The 18,895-nt window shown below is 41.2% G+C and overlaps 1 protein-coding gene across 4 annotated transcripts in view; it reads right to left on the bottom strand.

Annotated features, from left to right (window-relative positions):
* Positions 1–656: 656 nt before the first annotated feature.
* Positions 657–18,895, bottom strand: part of col11a1a (collagen, type XI, alpha 1a) — an 85,991-nt gene continuing 67,752 nt past the window's right edge. For all 4 annotated transcript variants that reach the window (XM_055037575.1, XM_055037577.1, XM_055037574.1 and 1 more), the window contains 18 exons: positions 18,621–18,674; positions 17,427–17,534; positions 16,954–17,007; positions 16,753–16,806; positions 16,007–16,060; positions 12,746–12,799; positions 11,785–11,892; positions 10,885–10,938; positions 10,505–10,558; positions 9,627–9,734; positions 8,239–8,292; positions 8,115–8,150; positions 7,973–8,026; positions 7,630–7,876; positions 6,552–6,664; positions 6,112–6,180; positions 4,912–5,145; positions 657–4,196 (listed from right to left, as the gene is read on the bottom strand). In XM_055037575.1, the coding sequence (XP_054893550.1) occupies positions 4,050–4,196; positions 4,912–5,145; positions 6,112–6,180; positions 6,552–6,664; positions 7,630–7,876; positions 7,973–8,026; positions 8,115–8,150; positions 8,239–8,292; positions 9,627–9,734; positions 10,505–10,558; positions 10,885–10,938; positions 11,785–11,892; positions 12,746–12,799; positions 16,007–16,060; positions 16,753–16,806; positions 16,954–17,007; positions 17,427–17,534; positions 18,621–18,674 (1,656 nt within the window). In that variant the 3' untranslated portion in view covers positions 657–4,049. The remainder of the gene's footprint in view (positions 4,197–4,911; positions 5,146–6,111; positions 6,181–6,551; positions 6,665–7,629; positions 7,877–7,972; positions 8,027–8,114; positions 8,151–8,238; positions 8,293–9,626; positions 9,735–10,504; positions 10,559–10,884; positions 10,939–11,784; positions 11,893–12,745; positions 12,800–16,006; positions 16,061–16,752; positions 16,807–16,953; positions 17,008–17,426; positions 17,535–18,620; positions 18,675–18,895) is intronic.

Consider the following 18,895-nt stretch of genomic DNA (forward strand, 5'->3'; position numbering starts at 1 on the left):
TGTCACCCGCAGACGCCACTCCTTACAACAGTAACACAGGAACATGAGATCAAAAACTAGCCCAGCTATGTGCAACGATAACAAGCAAGGAAACACAGATGCACCATGGGTAATGTAGTTGTACCAGAACGGACAGACTTTTAACACTAATATTTAGCTCTTTTCAATGGAAACTATCAGATTCCATCATTTATTATTTAATGAAATGCTAATAATGATTAACAAACAATAAAATCTTTTGATTTTAAAACACGTTTTTAGTCTAAAAGTAAATCTGCAAGACGGTTGAATAGTTTTTAGCAGTAGCTGTGCTACAAATAATATTTCAACCAAAGCAGTTTGTTTGTCTTGATTTGATAACCCAAAAAAAAAAAACCCCAGAAAGAACGAAAAGCTTTTGTCATTTACATAGCAACCAGCAAGAAATGTGTAGTTTTATTAGAAAATGTTTCATATAACAGACAATATTGACTTTGGCGCATATAGAAAGAACTCTTCTTCATATTTAGTGGAGTATTTGGTGCATAGCACATTATTATTGACTCATAAAAGGTAAAATGTGCCCTTTGAGGCTATTGTTATGGAATCTTCCATAAAAAGAAAACAGGTCCAAATAATTATCCGTGGGTCATCCAATAAAGCGTGCTCTATATATCTTTTTTTTTTTGTTATCTCTTTTTTAATACAGAACAGCATCCCAGTTGTGAGCCCACGCATTTACACAGGAGTTTACACCGGCAAATGTCGCAAAAGTTGCATTTATATGATAATCCGGGACATTATTGCAGCCACCTTTCAGAGCAACTCTGGGAAGTTTAATTGCTTCGTTTTAATGAAAAGATTGTGCTGAATGCATTAAAAGAAAGATGAAAGATGGTAGAAATCTCCTGAGACAAACAAGGGGTTTGTGAAAAAAGGACTCCTGGTGTAGATTGCAGATTGATTGATTCTCTTGTGAAGTTACGGCTGAGCCTTTTCTCGATTGTTTTCTTTTGTGGCTGCTGATCCGCACGGCCCGTTCTCATTGGGCTCTTTGCTGCAAAGCCCGGCAGATAAAAGAAGAACGCAGTAGCATGTATTAATTTTTTCTTGGCTACCAAAACACACACACGCGCGTGCTCCCCCAAACGTGCGTAAATTGCCCTTATGGAGATGTCTTCTCAAACGTCCAGCAGCAAAATGAAAGGACTGATCGGTCTTTTGGAGGCGCAGCGGACCACGGCTAACATTTTGTTTCATGGAGACGCAGGATGACCGAATACGAATTAGTTGTTTCTTTTTCTCTCCCACATCAAAATTTGATGGCGCAACATCGCAGGGTTTCAGTAAAATCAAAGAAATGCATTTATTTATTTACATATTGGCGCTTCAGAGCTGCAAGCTTCAGTGGATTTCATGTGACGGACCAAAACAGCCATGCATGACTGTGAAGCAGAAGGAGGGGGAGGGAAAACAAAAAAGATATACTCGGGTTTCAGATTTGTTTTGGAAATAAAACCCCCCAAAAAGTCAAGTGTATGTTTTTGCACCCTTCCGCTCCCCACTTGCTTTGATACCACCAAATGAAATTCAGTCCACCCTGGTGCTTTCAGAAGCCACACAGTTTATAAAGGGGGTTTTGGTAGAGGACATCAGTCGTCAACCGACGTCACACCAGACAGGTCAGCAGCTTTTTAAATAAAAAAATATCAAAAACTCTGAAATGTAGCTCAAACGTTCTGTTACAAAAGTGTTGTGTATATTAAAAGCAACTGAAAGCAAATTTGACTTCTCATATTTAATCCTTTGAACTCTTTCAGACACCCTCCCTTAAACAATGCTCCACCATTATGAGGTTTTTAACTGTTCTTAAAGTGTTGGATTGAGAAGAAGCTCAGTTCCTTCCACCATGTGTTTGCCAACTGCTGCTGCTGCCGCTAGTCTGGAGGAGCTATGTTGGGGAGGGACTGAAGCTCTGAGGCGGAGCTTTGGGAAAAAGGGCGGGGCTTTGTAGGAGTGCACGTTTAAGTACCCTGAGAGTGGTTGTTACGGGAGATTCCAATATTCCTCAAACATGCATGAACGAATCAAAAGCAGCATTCCAGGAACAGCATGAAAACATGTCACATACCGCAATGAAGTCGATTCTGCATAAGACAGCTGACTGAGTGAACTTGATAGATCGCTTTTGGAGGCAGTTGCGCGCTACATACCGTCTATTACATGAACCTAAATAAAACACACGTGACGTTTTTTGGTTATAATGTCATGGGATGAAAAAAGATTTCTATGGCTCTCTCCCTTCAAAAACACTCAGGTGAACCATCTGCAAGAAATATCTGCTTTTTCCTTTTTGCTGTTCTCTAATCCCCTGGAGACTCTCTACTTTTTTTTTTGCCACCCCACACATTAGTTACAGTTTCGGTTTCAAGGTTTCTTTTTTACTTTTCACACACACACACACATATACACACAAAAGAATCAAGTAAAATTGTTTCACCACGGTTCAATTACTGACACCTCTGTGACTTCTCTATATTATGACTTTTGGAGCTTTTCAAACAAAAATATGAATGAGAGAAGGTCATTTTTCGTGGAGGTATATGAGAAAGTTTTCTTTTGTACTAAGTTAATGGTTCCTGTAATTAAATAACCATCAGTCACAAGCACATTTAAATCAAAATGTGTTTCAGCTTTTTTTTTTTTATCCAGCCTACAGACATTTTCTACAATCCAAAATCTTTTACACACAACTGAGACATTTGGCTCGCTATTGTTTAGAATCCATTTTTTTTTTAATATTTAAATGAACTAAACAAACAAAAAAACAAAACAGCACAATAAAACATTTGCTCATTTTTAGTAACAAAAATGGGTAACTGCAAGGGCTTCTCATTGCACTCACAGAAGGATCTGAAACAGTTTAGGTTTTTCTCACCTTTAAAAAATATCCCCACCCAAAATATAAATTTATTCGCTTAGCCAGGGTATATACAGGGCATGGAGTCCTTGCTTTTTAAAGGCTACCGAGAAAGTCTGAGGTATACAACCGAAGCAAAAGCCAGTCAAAGAAAAAAACAAAACAAAACAAAGAAAAAAACAACTGAAATATTTAAATAAAGAGAAAATGGAGGTCGTTACTGCCTTGTAGGAGCACAGGGTGGCAACATTAGTGGGAGATGTCGCCGTAATTTGTCCTGCTGTGATAAATGCAGTTGTTTTACCTGCAGTCACAAGAGTAAAACAACCCCCCCCCCAGAAAAAAAAAGAAAACTCAAGTTTTGGACAGTCATTATATACAATGGGGTACACAGTCTAATTTGAAAGTAGAAGGATTGTTGAAATGCTCAGTTGTTTTTTCTTTTATTTGCTTCATGACGAGTACACAGAATGTAGAGAGGAAATGACAACAAGAACCCCGCCCCAAAAAGCCCAGAAGGTACGTACGGTTTCAACTTACTTTGTATACGTCTGAGCCCAAATCAGGTTCTGATACACATGCAAGTTTTGAAAGTGGATTTAGAAATAACAGTATTGTACAAAATAATAATAAATTTTGTTCTTTTTAATACACATATAAATATATAATTATCAAAATACACCTTTCTTTCTTAGCACCACTATATACTTTTTGTTTGTGTCGTGTTTTGATCAAGCACCATTTGTTGTTTTTGTACAGCACCCGGGGGGGTTGGAGGGGGATTTCGGCAAAGAGATCCGTTTCACCTCGTGTCGCCAGGTCCTGTCCGTCGGTCGCCTCCGATTCCTCCTTGTCCGCCACGCCGCTCCCGCGTCCCTCGCCCTCCTTCCACAGCGTGCTATAGTCGTGTGGTAGGACGACTACGACGCGTGGTACGGAGCGCTTTCCGGGATTACGCGTTGCAGACACGGAAAGACGTGTCTGCCGCGCCACCGCTCATTCAAAACTTGCATGTGGCATAGAAAAGGGTTGGGGGTAGGGGGAGTTTTAAATTTGGTGCCACCCAGGATGTCCTGGCTTGACTTTATTTCCTGTCCTCATCAAGTCCTTATTTGAAAAAAAAAAAATAATAAAAAATTTCTAACTTTGTTTATCCAAGAAAGCAGACAGGTCCAACTTCAAACCCGAACTTCTGGTTTGGGTCCCCGAAATCAGTCAACATGACATCGACGATTGGAACCTGGTCGATTTTGGGAGTGTTGAGCTCCATCACTGTCTTTCCGTAGCCGTTTCTTGTCTGCAGGATAGGAAAAAAAAAAAAAAAAAAAAGGGACAAAGTTCAATACCAGCTAATTGGTGGAAGGCGTTCTGGGAATAAATACGCCTTTTAAAATAAAAATCCAAATTAAGACAGCAATCTATTCACCTCAAAAAATACCTCAGCAGCAGGACAAGGTGCCAGATAAAAAGCACCTTGAAATTCCTTGTAGCTGAAATGTGCTATACAAATAAAATTTGTTTGATTGAATGATAAAAGAGGACTTTTCACAGCTAGCAGCCGACATTAGCTACAATTGCAGCTTTTCAACACTGTCTCATTCAGTCGGGAATAATAGGTCTGCCAGGCTTAAAGGATGAAACACTAATGGGTATTTAAAAATGTTCACCATATTGTAACCCCCTTCCCCCAAAAAAACATGGTTTTATGTTCTTAGATACTTTTTTGAAGCTCTTTAGATAATAGGAAAAATGTATGATTTATGGTTTGATTTGGCCTGATAAACCTTGTTTTTCAGACCTTTTCTGTTCAGTGAACCACACGCTTTGACATGGATGTTGTTACTGAGTAACGTTGATTCAAGAGTTAGCTGTTTTCTAATGTCAGTGGCTGGTTCAAAACTCAAGTCCAGAGATGTAAGAAGCTATTCAAAAGGCACCTTTTATTTCTAGGACACGCGTTTTTTGGGAAATCTGCCAGCGCAGACAACGTCTCGTCCACGGGCTCCACTCACCGAACATCCGTCTGAGATGGCCTTAAGGAACGGGTTATTGTCGAAAGACATCTCCTCGTCGTTGGCGCCCAGGAAGCGCAGCGCCTTGTCGTGGCTGTCGCTGGCCGCGTCGTGCCACGCCACCGACTGGTGGCAGCTGTAGGTGAAGTTTTGCCTGGCGGAGGCGGTCAGTAGTCTGAGGAAGGTCATCTGCACCATGTTGATGGCGTTTCCTTCAGCGTCCACGTAGGAAAACTGTGTTTTTGGGAATAGAAAGAGAAGACAAGATCATGAAAAGTAGTGGTACATGATGGAATAATTGCATTCGACAAATGCAATAGTCAAATGTAAATAAATGTAATGTAATAACTACATTTATTGAGTTGCGATTACAAAATAAAATCCAAAACAAGCAACATTCTGTACAATAATCAGTTAAAGATTTTCACTAAACAAGGCAGGTTTTTTTGTATATTTCTGGTAAAGCTTATGCACAAAAAATCACAGTATGTGTTTTATAAATAACATTGCAATGGTAATATTCAATGTTATGTTAGTTCTGTAGCAATAGGGTTATGTTTTGCTTTTCTATTTGAAAAAGAGAGAAATAAAATCAGATCTTTTCCATCGTTAAGCTGCTGCACAGGTACTAAAATATGTAAAAACTCAATAATATCTCCTTTTCAGGAGATTTTGGCCATTTGATTGGTTAACCTCTCTGATAAAAATTTCCATTTACTACCTATTTATATAAAAAGCTAAAGATCACTAAAATAACTCTTTTAGACACAGAAAAAATGCCTTACGTGTTTCGCTGATGTGTTTAAAAACACATTTTTATTCAGGACTGAATAAATCTAAAACAGTATGTTTGTCCCAAAATGCTTCTGGTCAATCTAGTGACACTGCGCCTCACTTTGAGCAACACGTGACCGTTGTTAGGGGTTACTACAGGTATTAAAAGTTCGTCAGTGGAGACACGAAGATAAACATTCAACCTCATATTTTTCCTACAGAAATATATAAATACACGGTCCAATGGGGAAGCTCAAAATCTGATTTTCACTACGAAAATGAGACATTAGCGTATGAAAGCCTGACAGGAGCCTCTAATAAACTCAAACTGAAGTTTCGACTGCAGGAACTCAGACAAAGAGAACCCAAGAGACGAGGCACGGACTGGATTGTGGTGAGAGACGGGTGAAAAACAAAAACACTCACTATTTTACCCCGCTTGAATTCACTGAACCATGAACCTGGAACCTCCTTGGGCCACGAGGATATTCTGACCTGCAGACAACAAAGCAGAACATCGGAGTGTGGAGAGTGTGAGTCTTGTCAAGGGTAATACAACCCGCCCACAGTCATGAACAAAACATGAAAATAGCTTAAAAGCGAAAGCTCTGGGGTAAAAATCGCACTTTATTATTCAAGAAAAAAAGAGAATGTTTTCTTCGTTTTTCTTTCTGATAAAATAATATAAAAAAAACTTAATGCCAGAGGGCTTTTGTGGTATTTTGCAAACATTTAGATGCTCGCAAAAGTTCCTCCAAGCCGAAACAAAACCTTCTTTGATGACTACGGTGTACCATGAAGGTCTACTCGTTGGTAAGGGAAGGAAATCGGGAGTTTACTAATGCCATGAAGCCAAAGTCGCTTACCCCATTGGACTTTTTATCCGGATAGATGCAGGTTTCACCCCCAGCAGTGAAGTTACAGTAGGCTTTGAATGAATCCCCAGAGCAGCCTTGGTTGGGATCAATCCAGTACTCGCCTGAAGAGAACGGATAAAAATCAATTAGAAATCATTTCCTGACACCACATATTCAGTGAAAAGAGGCAGCACACAATCAGTTCATTGCATGACAACAATTTTCTTTCTGATTAATATTTTTTTAAAATATTGTTGACAGAGACTTTATAATCCATTTTATTTATAGTTTTGAGTGTGTGGCTTTCATTTCTGTTTTATTTGTCGCTTTGATGTTCTTTACACTGTTAATGTTTACTGGTCTTTGAGAGGACAAGCTTGCGTTATTATCCTGATATCAAAACATTACCTGAGAAAATATTGCGATAAACGACGATATTATCGTTTATCGCAATATTTACTGGGACAACTTATCGTCCAGTAAAATATGTCCTCGAGTTTATTTATCACCTGAAAATGCAAAGAGTTTTGCAAAGCTGCCAATCTACCAAAGCACAGTCATCTGCATATAGTGAGACGCAGTGGCAAGAGGAAGCCGTTGTTGAAAGAATGCTGTATAAACTTCGATTTAAAGTTTGCCTTAAGTTATGTGGGTGCTTGGATTAGACAGGTCGCATTGCAACTTATTTGTCCGCCCAGGAAAAGTCACCCTGAACACACCTTCCACTTGGTAAACCTGCCAAAGTATATTTGTGTGTTAGAATGCTCCAGTCAAAATCAAGGTCTAAATCCAAATGAGAATCTGTGGCAAAATATAAAAACCAACATTCAAATATGCTCTTTGTCCAATAGCTTGGGCTATTTTCCAAATAACAGCACACAGTAACTGCTGTGTGCTGTTCTATCACATATAGAAAAAGTACATACAAATTCATGGTTGTAACAAGACAAAATGTGGTTCCTCTTTTTATTGAATGTAAAACCAAGCCAACAAAATGACTGAAGACCTATTTTTGTCAAAAGGAATTAGCAGAAGTGTGCAAAGCTTTGACTTGTAGGCTACACTTGAAAACAAATGGATTACTCACCATCGGGGAACTCGGGGTGGCACAGCTGGAGGTCTTTGCATGTTCTGGCCGGGTTGTTTTGCGTGCCCATGGGGTATTTCATGCGTTCAATGTCCTGTTTGAGGTTGTTGAGAGAGCTGAAGATGTCCTCCATGCCTTCGCCGTAATCCACGAAGGCGCCGGCGGCGTCTGACTGCATGTCACTGGAGCGCTTGGTCTTCTTGGGTGACTGAATGGGAAGGGGCTGGATGACCTCACCCGGTGGGCCCTGGTATCACACAGCATGGCTAGGTTTACGACTCGGCCCTGTGTAGATTTGATCAGTCTGACTTATGGAAGTAGAAGAAGAACTGAGATCACTTACAGGAGGACCTGGAGGACCTATTGAACCAGTGTCTCCTTTTGGACCAGCAGGACCCTGAGGGAAAAAAAAAAAAAACATACGGAAGATGAAAGCCAGCTGGTAGCACATATAGATTATATGTAGTAGCTTAGTTTGTACTTACACTTGAACCCTTGGCTCCTTTCGGACCTTGAGGACCCTGGATCACATGGGACAGAACAGGAATTTGGTATTCTGTCAGGAATATACAGGAAATAAATGTACATTCTATGAAATGTAATACATACAGGTAGACCAGGGGAACCAGGAGGACCGAGGGGACCAGCAGCTCCACTGATGCCCTAAAACACAGAAAGATTTGTCAATAGATACAAAATAAATTTCAGTCTGAGGCTTTGGTAAAGAGAGCTGGAAACAAAAAAAAAAAACAACCTCTGGCCTAAATGAAGAGGTTAAATGAATGTTAGTATTCATGAAAAGACGGCAAATTAAGTTCTAATATTAAGCCATTTTCATTTGAAGCAGTGAGGTCATTACCTTATCAAGAGAGCAACAATGAAACGGGACCTTCAATCCAATTCCAAAATTAAAACGTGACTAAAACGACTCTTTGATAAAATAGATGCTGTCATACCTGAAGCTTCACCTGCTTTTCAACATTTACCGCTGAAAACAGAACTTTTGATACTGCGGCGGCTTTGTATGAACAAACTTGTAACGCAAAGCGATCCGATGCGTGAGATCTTTTAATACCCTGAAAATAATCCCAGTCTTGTACATGAGTGTTGGCTAGAGAGATTTCAGGAAGCCCGTGAGAAGATTAAGAGAAAAAAAAAAGAAAAACATTAAAATAATGATAACAAAATATTAAACTACTGAACTACAACCAGAAACAGTTTACAACAGAGAAAATCGCAAGTCTTTTAACTTGAACGGTTCTAACACGGTGACCGAATGTCACTGTGTTAGAAACGTTTTTGTCCTGTTTTCATCAGGCTACGCTGCTGTGCTGACAACTCTTCGTTGTGGATGTTGTTACTGACTGAAGGCTCGCAGTTGGCTATTTCCAGAAGCAGTTCAGACAACACTTTGTTTTCTCCAACATATCCAGACATGTCTGCGGCACTGCGAGAAGGCGAGAGAGAGCAAGGCTTTCTTCGGCAGGTAAAACACTAAACAACAGACTCTTTTGATTTTAATAATGCTAGCCACGCTGACCATGCTGTTTGGTAGCACTAGCATAAATTGTTATTCCTTTCTTTTAAGATAGGAACACAAATATTTTTGAAAATATGATTGATTAATGATTGCTCATCGCAGGACGGCGAGAAAAAAGTAATGCTGCTCCCAAATCTTCTGCTCCCAAAGAGAAATAATCGGCAGTAGCGAGAATTGGTACAGAGACGTCTAAGCTTTACAAAAACTAAAGCTTGGAAATAGACCACAAAATTTTGTTTGGTGCTTCTGTAATATTCTACATATTCTGAAGAAAAAAAACAGCAATATCATCAACTCCAGCCGAGAAGAAGCAGATCTAAAATCTGAGCGTGCCTGCTGCAGGACTTGGCTACGCAGCATAGTCCAAACAACAGCGACCGCGTCTCGACCTTTGGCCACAGCCGGGAGGGCGAACGGGACGCAGGAAGTACGAGTTGAAGGCCAAAGCTGCACTTACAGAGTCACCTTTGCCACCAGGGGTTCCCTGGGGTCCGGGAAGACCTCGATCCCCCTTCTCTCCTTGCTCTCCAGGGGGTCCAATCAAGCCGATCAAACCTGGGTGACCCTGCAGAGCGGAAACGCACACACAGACACGAGGCAGTCAAATCAAACGAGATACAAAAATACCTGCAGTCTGAGTTGCTTTTCACGAAAGAGAGAGAGAGAAACACTTTAAGCGTGTTAACAGTGATGCTGCTTCGGTAACATATATGGAAGAAAGTCGGTGGAAAGGTAAAGGTCGTTTCACACCACAGAGCCAAGGACTTTTGAATTAAGAAAGCTCCAGCCGGGTCTTCTGATTCAACTGCATTAGAGACGTAGACCTCACACACACACACACACGCACACACACACACCAACACGCACGCAGATTCTGATGTGTTTCCAAATAGTTTCTTTCAAGCCATCATGTCAGGGTGCGAGAGGCAATTTAGACAGAGTAATGTGCCCTGTCTGAATATCCTTAGCAGTTATTCTTCACCAACAAATGTGACAGTAGGAGCAAGGAAAAGAGAACGATTGGACAGTTTGGAGTGATGCATCATATTCGGCTGCTTTTTCAATCCCATGAAAACATTTTCCCTTTCAGGGAAAGAGACAAAAAGAAAAAGAAGCAAAAGTCTTTGCAAAAGACTGCTAGAAGAAAACATGGCAATTATTCTGAGATGACGCATAAAGTCCACAATGGTGTTCTGAACCACGCTGCTAGAGACGTTTTTGTAAATGGTGCCTTAAGTTTAGGACGAGATGGCTTTCAGATGGGTACAAGAAAATGAAGGGTTGAGAAATAAATAAATAATAATAATAACATTTGATAATAATTAAAACACTCACCTTTTCACCTTTGGAGCCGGGGTCGCCTTTCAAGCCCGGCAGCCCTGGCGGACCCTGCATGACGAACACATCGAAACATTACATTGAGAAGAAAGAAAGAAAAAAAAAATCGATTGGAGCAATTAGGAAAAACACTCCCACGGAAAAGGTGTGGAGGGAAAAAGGAGAGAGCAACAAAAGACATTGAATAAGAAAAAAACAAAAAGCTTTTCGGACAAGACAAATCCATAAAAATGTGAGGTCAGCGTGCGTTTTTATTACAGTGGGACTTTGTGGGTTCAAAAAGCTCACAGAAGAGAGAGAGAGAGAGAGAAAGAAAACTGGTGGCAGGAATAAATCCAGACAGGCGGGAGAAGACGGGACGGACTCTGAATACTTACCATTGGACCTGGTGGACCGTCCTGTCCTGGAGCACCAGGCAGCCCTTGTTCACCCTGTGAAAAACCATTCAATTGAAGAGAGCATTATGGGGCTGCTGTATTTTCACCGCTCCGCCATTGATTTCCTGTGTGCGACTCGATGATTAATAGCCCAAACAGGGAGGAAAAGTGCGCTGAAATAAACAAGTAAAACTAAAGTATAAGCCAAATTGGAGTATCGATTATTCCATGAAGTCTATCATCATGCCTTCGCGGTACTTTTATGTGTGTGTGCGTGTCTCAGTCGGCCTGTGATAGTATTCACTGAACATTTTCACATTGTGTGATGTTCTGAGCACGAACTCCACTGGATTTCGTTGGGATTTTATGTGATGAACTAACCAAAGAGAAAGAGAAACGATACATTTATATAGATTCTGACTGGTTTATTTTGGGACGCTGGGGTAAACGGGGCACAGGCCGTCGCAGTTTTTACATTTCTACTTGTGAAAATGGAAACACTTGATGTTGAAGGGTGTGCATAATAATGCCATTCGGTAAATAATGACACTTCTAATGCAAAGTTGACACTTTTAATGGACTTTTAAGGCAAGTTTCAGTACAACTTTGTATTGAAAGTGTTATTATTTACCAAATGACACTTCATGACAACAGTCATAAATATTCATGAAGACTCCTTCATGTTCATGACAGTGTACTGTCAGTCTTATGCACACCCCTTCAAATAAAGTCTTACCCTGTATCATTTCCCGTCGATCTATTGTATTACTGTAATTACTTTTATCTGCAAGATAAAATCCCTATATAACACACTGGAGGTTTTATTAAATGTCTAAGACATTGTCAATAAATAAATAAATAAATAATTAAGGCTTTGTAAGCCTGTAAACAGGGACGTACAACAGGGCCAGGGATTCCACGCAGACCCTCTGGACCGGGCTTCCCGGGAGGTCCTTGGGGTCCAACAGGTCCAGTTTTACCAGCTGGCCCCTCAGCACCCGCTTCACCCTGCATGTGGATATATATATATATTAAAAAAACAATCAAAGCAGGACCCCAAACATAACATTTTCATATCTGATCCATCATATGAAAGGACTACAATGTTTTCACTGCCCAAATAAACTGCTGGCAAGTATTTAAATATGAATGTAGAGCAAAATAACAGGACATAAAGAAACACTGTGGATGCATGAGTGGCGGCCTAAAAAAAAACTAAACAAAAAACTGCAAACCACAAACAACTTTGGTACTTTGTTGTCAACACATCTTTGCAGCCTCTCAGGGCTTCAGAGTGTTTTTTTTTTGCCTTTCTTTTTTTTATTTCATCAGAATTCAGCCTCAGCCTGCGCAGAGTTTAAAATAAATATGCAGCGTGCATAACCGGCAAATGTCAACAAGTAAGCGAGGGTCTGAAATAATATGGGCTTCTGACGCATAAGGCACAAGAATAGCCAAGTACGTCGGAATTAAAAGTTACACGGCAAACATGGGGAAAAGTTACAGGAAATCAGGACTGGGCCGAGAAGTGAGCACAGATTACAGGCTTACGACAAAGCTCTAAACACGGGTTTTTCGTTTGGTTTTTTTTGTAACAGCTGCTAAATGAATGAATGAACGTAAACGATTTCTGTTTATCAGACTCCAGTCACTACAGGGGCAGCGACGAGGAGACGGATCGTTGCTGCTGCCACCAGCTGAAGGGAACTGAGTCTGAAAACGCTGTGTGTGCATTTCCATAGTGATGGCTGCGCAAATTGCAGCTTGATGTCACCGATCCCTGGCGCAAAAACAAAGACAGACAAAGGAAAACAGCAGCGTTGGTTTTCTTTCCACCAGACGCATGCAGCGGTTTTCTTACCTTGGCGCCCTTCTCTCCTTGCCGGCCCTCGGCTCCTAAAGCTCCCGGGGGTCCCTGAGGAGCCACAGGAGAATGTTTTAGTTTTTCCAACACGACATTGTGAAACCCACTGCATACCCAGTAGAGTGCAGTGGGTATGTTGCTGTCAGCAGTCATTTTGGTTTTGGTTTGACAAAACTAAATCAGGAGTGAAGAACAGTGGATTTAAAAAGACAAGAAAAAAATAACCCTTCACAGGTTGTCTTTCAGATTCACATTGACACTGGTTAGACCACTTCAAAACATCATAAAAATGAAATAAAAACAAAGCCTAAATTTGCCTGTATAACAAAAATCAAGCAAGCCATAAAAAAACGTAGATAAAATACCACAAAATATTCATGGCTTGTTGTCTTGGGGGCAAAACAACAAAAACAAACCAGGACATTTGTTACAAGGGATTTCATTGGACCGTCTGAGTGTTTTTGTTTTCGCCTTAATTTTTATGAGATTTCTCTCTGACTATTTGTCACAGTTGATAAATGCAACGCGGCGACCGTCTTCAGGCGCGGAAAGTAACCCGGCGGCATCAAACGTGCGCCACTTCAGCTATGTCAAGACCCGTTGGAGTGAGGGTCCTCTGTCCGCCCCGCAGAAACACACAATCACGCTGAGAGATTTGAACGGGGAACGCACGGCCTTCTTCAATCACGCCAACGCCGGCGCGGCCGCGTCTTCTCTCCCCCGGTCAGATTCTCTCCCGGCCTCGAGGATCCCTTTCAACGCCGCCTCGAGCCTCCGTCTTCAAACCTCCCTCCGCCATGATTCTGCTCTGATCTCCCCGACGGGCAGGCTGAGTGTTGTTGACTGAGAGAGCCATGATGCGAGCGCTCTCTTCAGGTGTCGGAGCTTTCATCTTCTCCTGATTTGTACCTCTCACTGGTGGTGAAGAGGCAGGCTATTCATCAGCACAAAGGAGCGTTTCTGTCTTGACGCGCGGCGGCGTGTAGGGTGTGCGCCTCGTGTCAAGGTTCCCTCCAGCGGCCCCCCAGCCCCTTTTTTTTTTTTTGTTCTATTCGGTTTGTGCTTCAAATGCTGACTACCAAGATTTTCACTGGATAACATTTCTTCAGATAAAAAGTGCAGAACTGCCAGTGGAGCTAGATAGTAGAAAATGCGATTCCTGTCCGCTCGAAAAGAAATTAAATAACGAATATAGACAGCTGCTACGGGCAAAGTGAAGGGAAAATTCAAAAGGTAAAAAAAAAAATACAAATAAAAATATCTTAGAAATTACACATTCAAAGGACAGACTTGCAGAGGAGCACTGGTCATTTTAGACCCTCTTTCCACCCTAAGCCCCATAAGACCTGTGTGTGATTACAAAATAGCTCCTTCCTCACTATAATCCCCCCCCCCTGGCCATTCAGGTGCTGCATATGTTTATACCATGATAATAAATGGAATACAGATTTCTGTCGACGCAGTGGGTAAGCAATCAGCCTTGGTTTGAAAATGCAGCACATGCACAATTTCTCATTGGACCAGAAAAATAAAAAAATAAAAAATCTCATTATCATCTACAACTCTGGTGAGTAATTTCTTCTTCCTTTCTTCCTTTTGTATTTTTGTTTTTTCCAAACATGGAAAACGAGCTGCAAAGATACATGAGAGAAAGTTGTTACTGAGGCAAACCCGATAGCAACTTTCATCATAATGTTTGGATAGTTTGGTTATTTGTGGGATATACGGACATAACCGAGTGAGAATTAAAAAGCCAACAGATTTTAATATACTAGTGTGTTTAAATTAAAACGAAGAGAAAGATAACCTTGAGGTTTTAAAATGATGAAACCCATAAATGTCTGTTTTTTGTTTCAAAAGCAAATGATGAATTTCAGAACAAGGCTCTTGAGAAAACGTCTACTGCTTCTGTAAGAAAGTGGGACTTCTAGATACTTCCGTTCACTAATGATTGGCTTTACTCAACCACATGCCATTTATTGCGATGACTTTTTAAAATACATTTCTGCATCACAAGCAGTCCTTCAACATTATTGCAGACGACAGGGCTCTTAAAGTTTTTGATCTATTTCCGGTGCAGGGTTCCTGCTCCATAAGGTCTCTAAAATAATATCTCTTCTAATTTGTGGGAATAAAATTTGAGCTAATTAACTCGTATTTGCGCTGAGCGTCTTACTTTGATCATCGTCGATGCATGCAGATTTCTCTGCAGCTTTAGGCAGACCTTTTTTGTTTTTCATGCTTTTGTGCGTATGAAAATCGACGCGACTAACAATTAAAAAGAAAAAGTTGAAAAGTGGCGCCGTGAGGGCTTAAAGGCGGACGTCTGTCGGCGTCTCTGTCAGGAGCCCCAACTGATTGGTGTGCTCTGCTCTTAACAGGGTACGTGTTAATTGGGGTGAGCCGTAGCTGTTGACGTTTTAACATCTTCCCTTCAAAAACGATTCAAAGCTTTAAACGGGACAACGCGCTCGTCACGTCAAATCAGACAAGATGATTGCATCGCGATGAACACGTTCGACAGTTAGAGCTTTTATTGTTTGTTTTTATTAGCTGCTGAATCTGCGCCTCTTTCCTAATCACCTCTTACCCACTCTGCAAGACGCGTCTCATGCTTCTGTTTTGCAGATGCAGCCACGGGATCAATAACGTGTCAGACTTGCTGCACATCTCCCCCCACCCTACTGAAGCGGCGCCGTAAGCTCCATTTTCGCCCTCTTTTTGTGATCTTTTCCCTTCTTTCCCCACCCCTTTTAGTAAGCCTTTCAATTTCTCACCGAGGGGCCGAAAAAAAATGATTCACGATTTTCACATCCTGACATTCATTTCTTTGTGGGCTTTAAAAAGGCTTTACCTCACTGATAGCGTAACACCTTGACCCCGTAAATCACCCACTTTGTTTCTGCCACTCTGCCTTTAATGAGAATGAATCTCTCCAGCTCCAGAGCCAGAGTGGGTTGTTGAGCTGAAGTTGCTGCCAGACGAGGCAGCATTCAACCGCTGGCTACGGGGGGCTGGCGTGAAATTGCCCACCGACGCGTGGCGATGTCGTCTTTTTGATTAAAAAACACGTCTCGTTTTATTTAACCAAAGAATTCACTGTGAATTCTTTGGTCAGGAGAATCAACTTTTTAAGGATTGATAATTGCACAACCAGATCGGTGTCTAGTCGAGGCTTGAATGTGGCTGGAAGCACATTTAGTGATGCAAACACACAACTTACAGGAAGGAAATGAGCTAGAAGAGGCAAGGACTTACTCTCTTGCCGGGTGGACCAGGTGGACCGGCCTCTCCAGAAGGACCCGGGGGTCCCTGAAAACAAGCGTGCAACAAAGACTGATGAGAGGGGGTTCTTGGATCATTAAATCGCACAGCTCACTGGACAGTAACAGCTCAGTAACCCTGACACAGTCGATAACGGCACCTCGTACTTTGATAAATGGCGGCACTTCTTCATACTGTTATTTCTTCAGTAAAGTTCAGGCAATGATGGCAGCTGTTCAAGATTCATGCGGGTCAGAAATTGACATCACATAAAAATTATGGTTTAAGCTTTTGCCAAAAGTGTATTTATTCTTTTGCCTAAATCATCTTTCTCCATTATTTTAGTATGACTCCAAAGTTACAAATACACCTTAAAAAGGGATTTTGGAGGATGTGAAATATTACCAATAAGACTATTTGCATTTTCATATTTCGTATTTCTTTTTTTACATTATTTTATGACTTAAAATATCAATATTGTACAAATAATACCTGTTATAAGACTTGTGATTGAGAAGGTTTCTGTGTTGGAGCTAAAATGCCTTGTGATATCATGATGACAGACCTCAATAAATTTATCAGATCATGATAAATGTGATATCATGATGACAGACCTCAATAAATGTACACAGCAAAAATTTGAGAGACAATTTGATTCTTGTATGTCTTTGTTATGATTCTTAGTGAAAGGTAATCAATAATTCATTCATTTTAATTAATAAACGGTATTGACTACTTACAGGTTGACCGGGCTCACCATCCTCTCCTTTCTCTCCTGGTTCTCCATCAGTACCCTGCAATTCAAGCGTAGGTTAAAGAAAGGCTCAAAGAAACCAAAAAATATATTTTCTTTACTCCAGTCAGTGTACAATGTCAGCATCAATCAAAAAACAAAGATATTATCTTTTCATACAAAGCAAGCGGTGTGCTTTCATACTTACAGCGACGCCTGGCTCTCCAGGGGGTCCTGGGTCTCCAGGGAACCCAACAGGTCCCTGTGAGAGAGGAGAATCAAGTAATAAAAAAAAATCAAACAAGTAAAGAAAAAAAAAAGGACACCAGAGGAACAGCTGCTGGGAGATAATTTCCTTGGAAGCAGAATTTGGAATGTGGGAGGTAATTTGGGCCGGGATTTCGTCCTGGCGTACTTGGTTACAACCTGTGAAGGTAATGTAATGAACTTAATGATAATGTTGCAAATCCAAGTGACCCCGCTGCCTCCCATTACCATGCAGGCATAAAATCTAATCTCCCTCAATAAAAAGGCTTTTTAGCTCTTGAATATGAGACTGGGTAATATGACCCGCCTTTGAGGTGTGACACTTTTCTTTTTTTTTTTCTAAAAAAGCAGCTTGTGACTGAGCATGAGGCGCCACACTTTCACTGGCTTCAATCGCAAACCTGTCAGACTTACGGGGTTGCCCTTTGGTCCGTCATCTCCAGGGGGTCCTTTGGCACCGGCGGGTCCAGCAGCTCCGGGGGGTCCGGCCTCTCCTTTCTCTCCTCTCTCACCTTTGGGTCCCTACAGTGACAGGGTATTTGTTATGTCAACATTAAAAGAAAGCAATTTTTTTTTTTAAAACTACATTAAACTCAGTGGAGGGAAAGAACCTGCGTGTCCAACATACTGACAGAAATTGGCTCTAAAGGAGATCTTGGACTATTGACAGGTCTGGATGCTTCTGTGGCCTCTGAGACAACGGAGCTCGATAAATAACTAACTTAACCTCCAAACGTTTAAAAAAGAAAAGAACATTATGGAACATTATATTTGTGAAAATATAAAACCTCATCTTCTGCTTTCCAGATATAATCCTAAAGTCTTTGAGTCACCAACAAGATTAGCACGTTTTTTTAAAAACCTCGCCGAAGTAGGAAAACAAGTGACAACAAAACAAAACTAAAGTACAACAAATAACCCAAAACAACTTTAACTCTGTTGTACAGAGTTTGTTTTTTTCACCCCAAAGTCATTATGTTGCAAGTAAAGTTCAAAGCTAAATTTAGATCTTGTCCAACAGAAACAAATACAGTTACTGAGACCTGCTGTACAATAACTGGTTCTCTTTTTTTACTTTTTTGATCAGCTGTTGTCCCTCTCTAACTTCTCAGAAATTTTCATCAGCAACAACAAAAGTCGGACAAAATAAATAAACTTCTTCCATTAATCAGCCTAACAGGCGTATGTACTCAGAAATTGGTGTTTGGGATTTGATTTTTTTTGTTGTTGTAAACCTTGTTCTTTAAATCGGCTCCGTCAGACAACTCTTCCTGATAATTACGCCTTAAGAGTCTGGAGGGAGTATGATGTTGGCAGGACATGCAGAGCACCGGAGCCACGCTGAGCTGAGCCAACCAACCGTCTGAATGCGAGAGGAAAATTACTTCTATTGCGACCGACACACAGCAGCCCTCCCTCTGTTTAGCACGTTTGCTGTTTCATGCCCGCCCTCAAGCTATGCAGGATATTCGATCGCGGTGGACGAGTGGTCGGAGCCGAGCGCCTGTGACACGAACCGAAACCTCTGCATGAAATGCAGGACGGCATTCGGTGGTGGACTTTATTCGTGTTGGCAGAGGGGCGCAGCGAAAGACGGCGTATTCTTACCCCAGTTCCAGGCTCTCCAGGTGGTCCCGGGTTTCCAGCCTCACCTTGTTCGCCCTGTGGTTAGATAAATGTCAGCGTCTCAACAGGTAAACATTCAAGCTGGTGCATGGAGAGCTCTCAAATCCAGACGCAGGTTTGAGGTGAAAGTCTGCACTCTTAATGGTAGTCAGGACTCAAAGCTCGTGACCATAGATGAGGGTGTTTTTGAAATCATAACTATGTAGAAAAATCCAGAGGAGTTTTCAGCTTGACATTTATGGAACATGCTACAAAAA

Source organism: Poeciliopsis prolifica, unplaced genomic scaffold, assembly GCF_027474105.1.
Source record: "Poeciliopsis prolifica strain line A6 unplaced genomic scaffold, Auburn_PproV2 SCAFFOLD012, whole genome shotgun sequence".
NCBI lineage: Eukaryota > Metazoa > Chordata > Actinopteri > Cyprinodontiformes > Poeciliidae > Poeciliopsis > Poeciliopsis prolifica.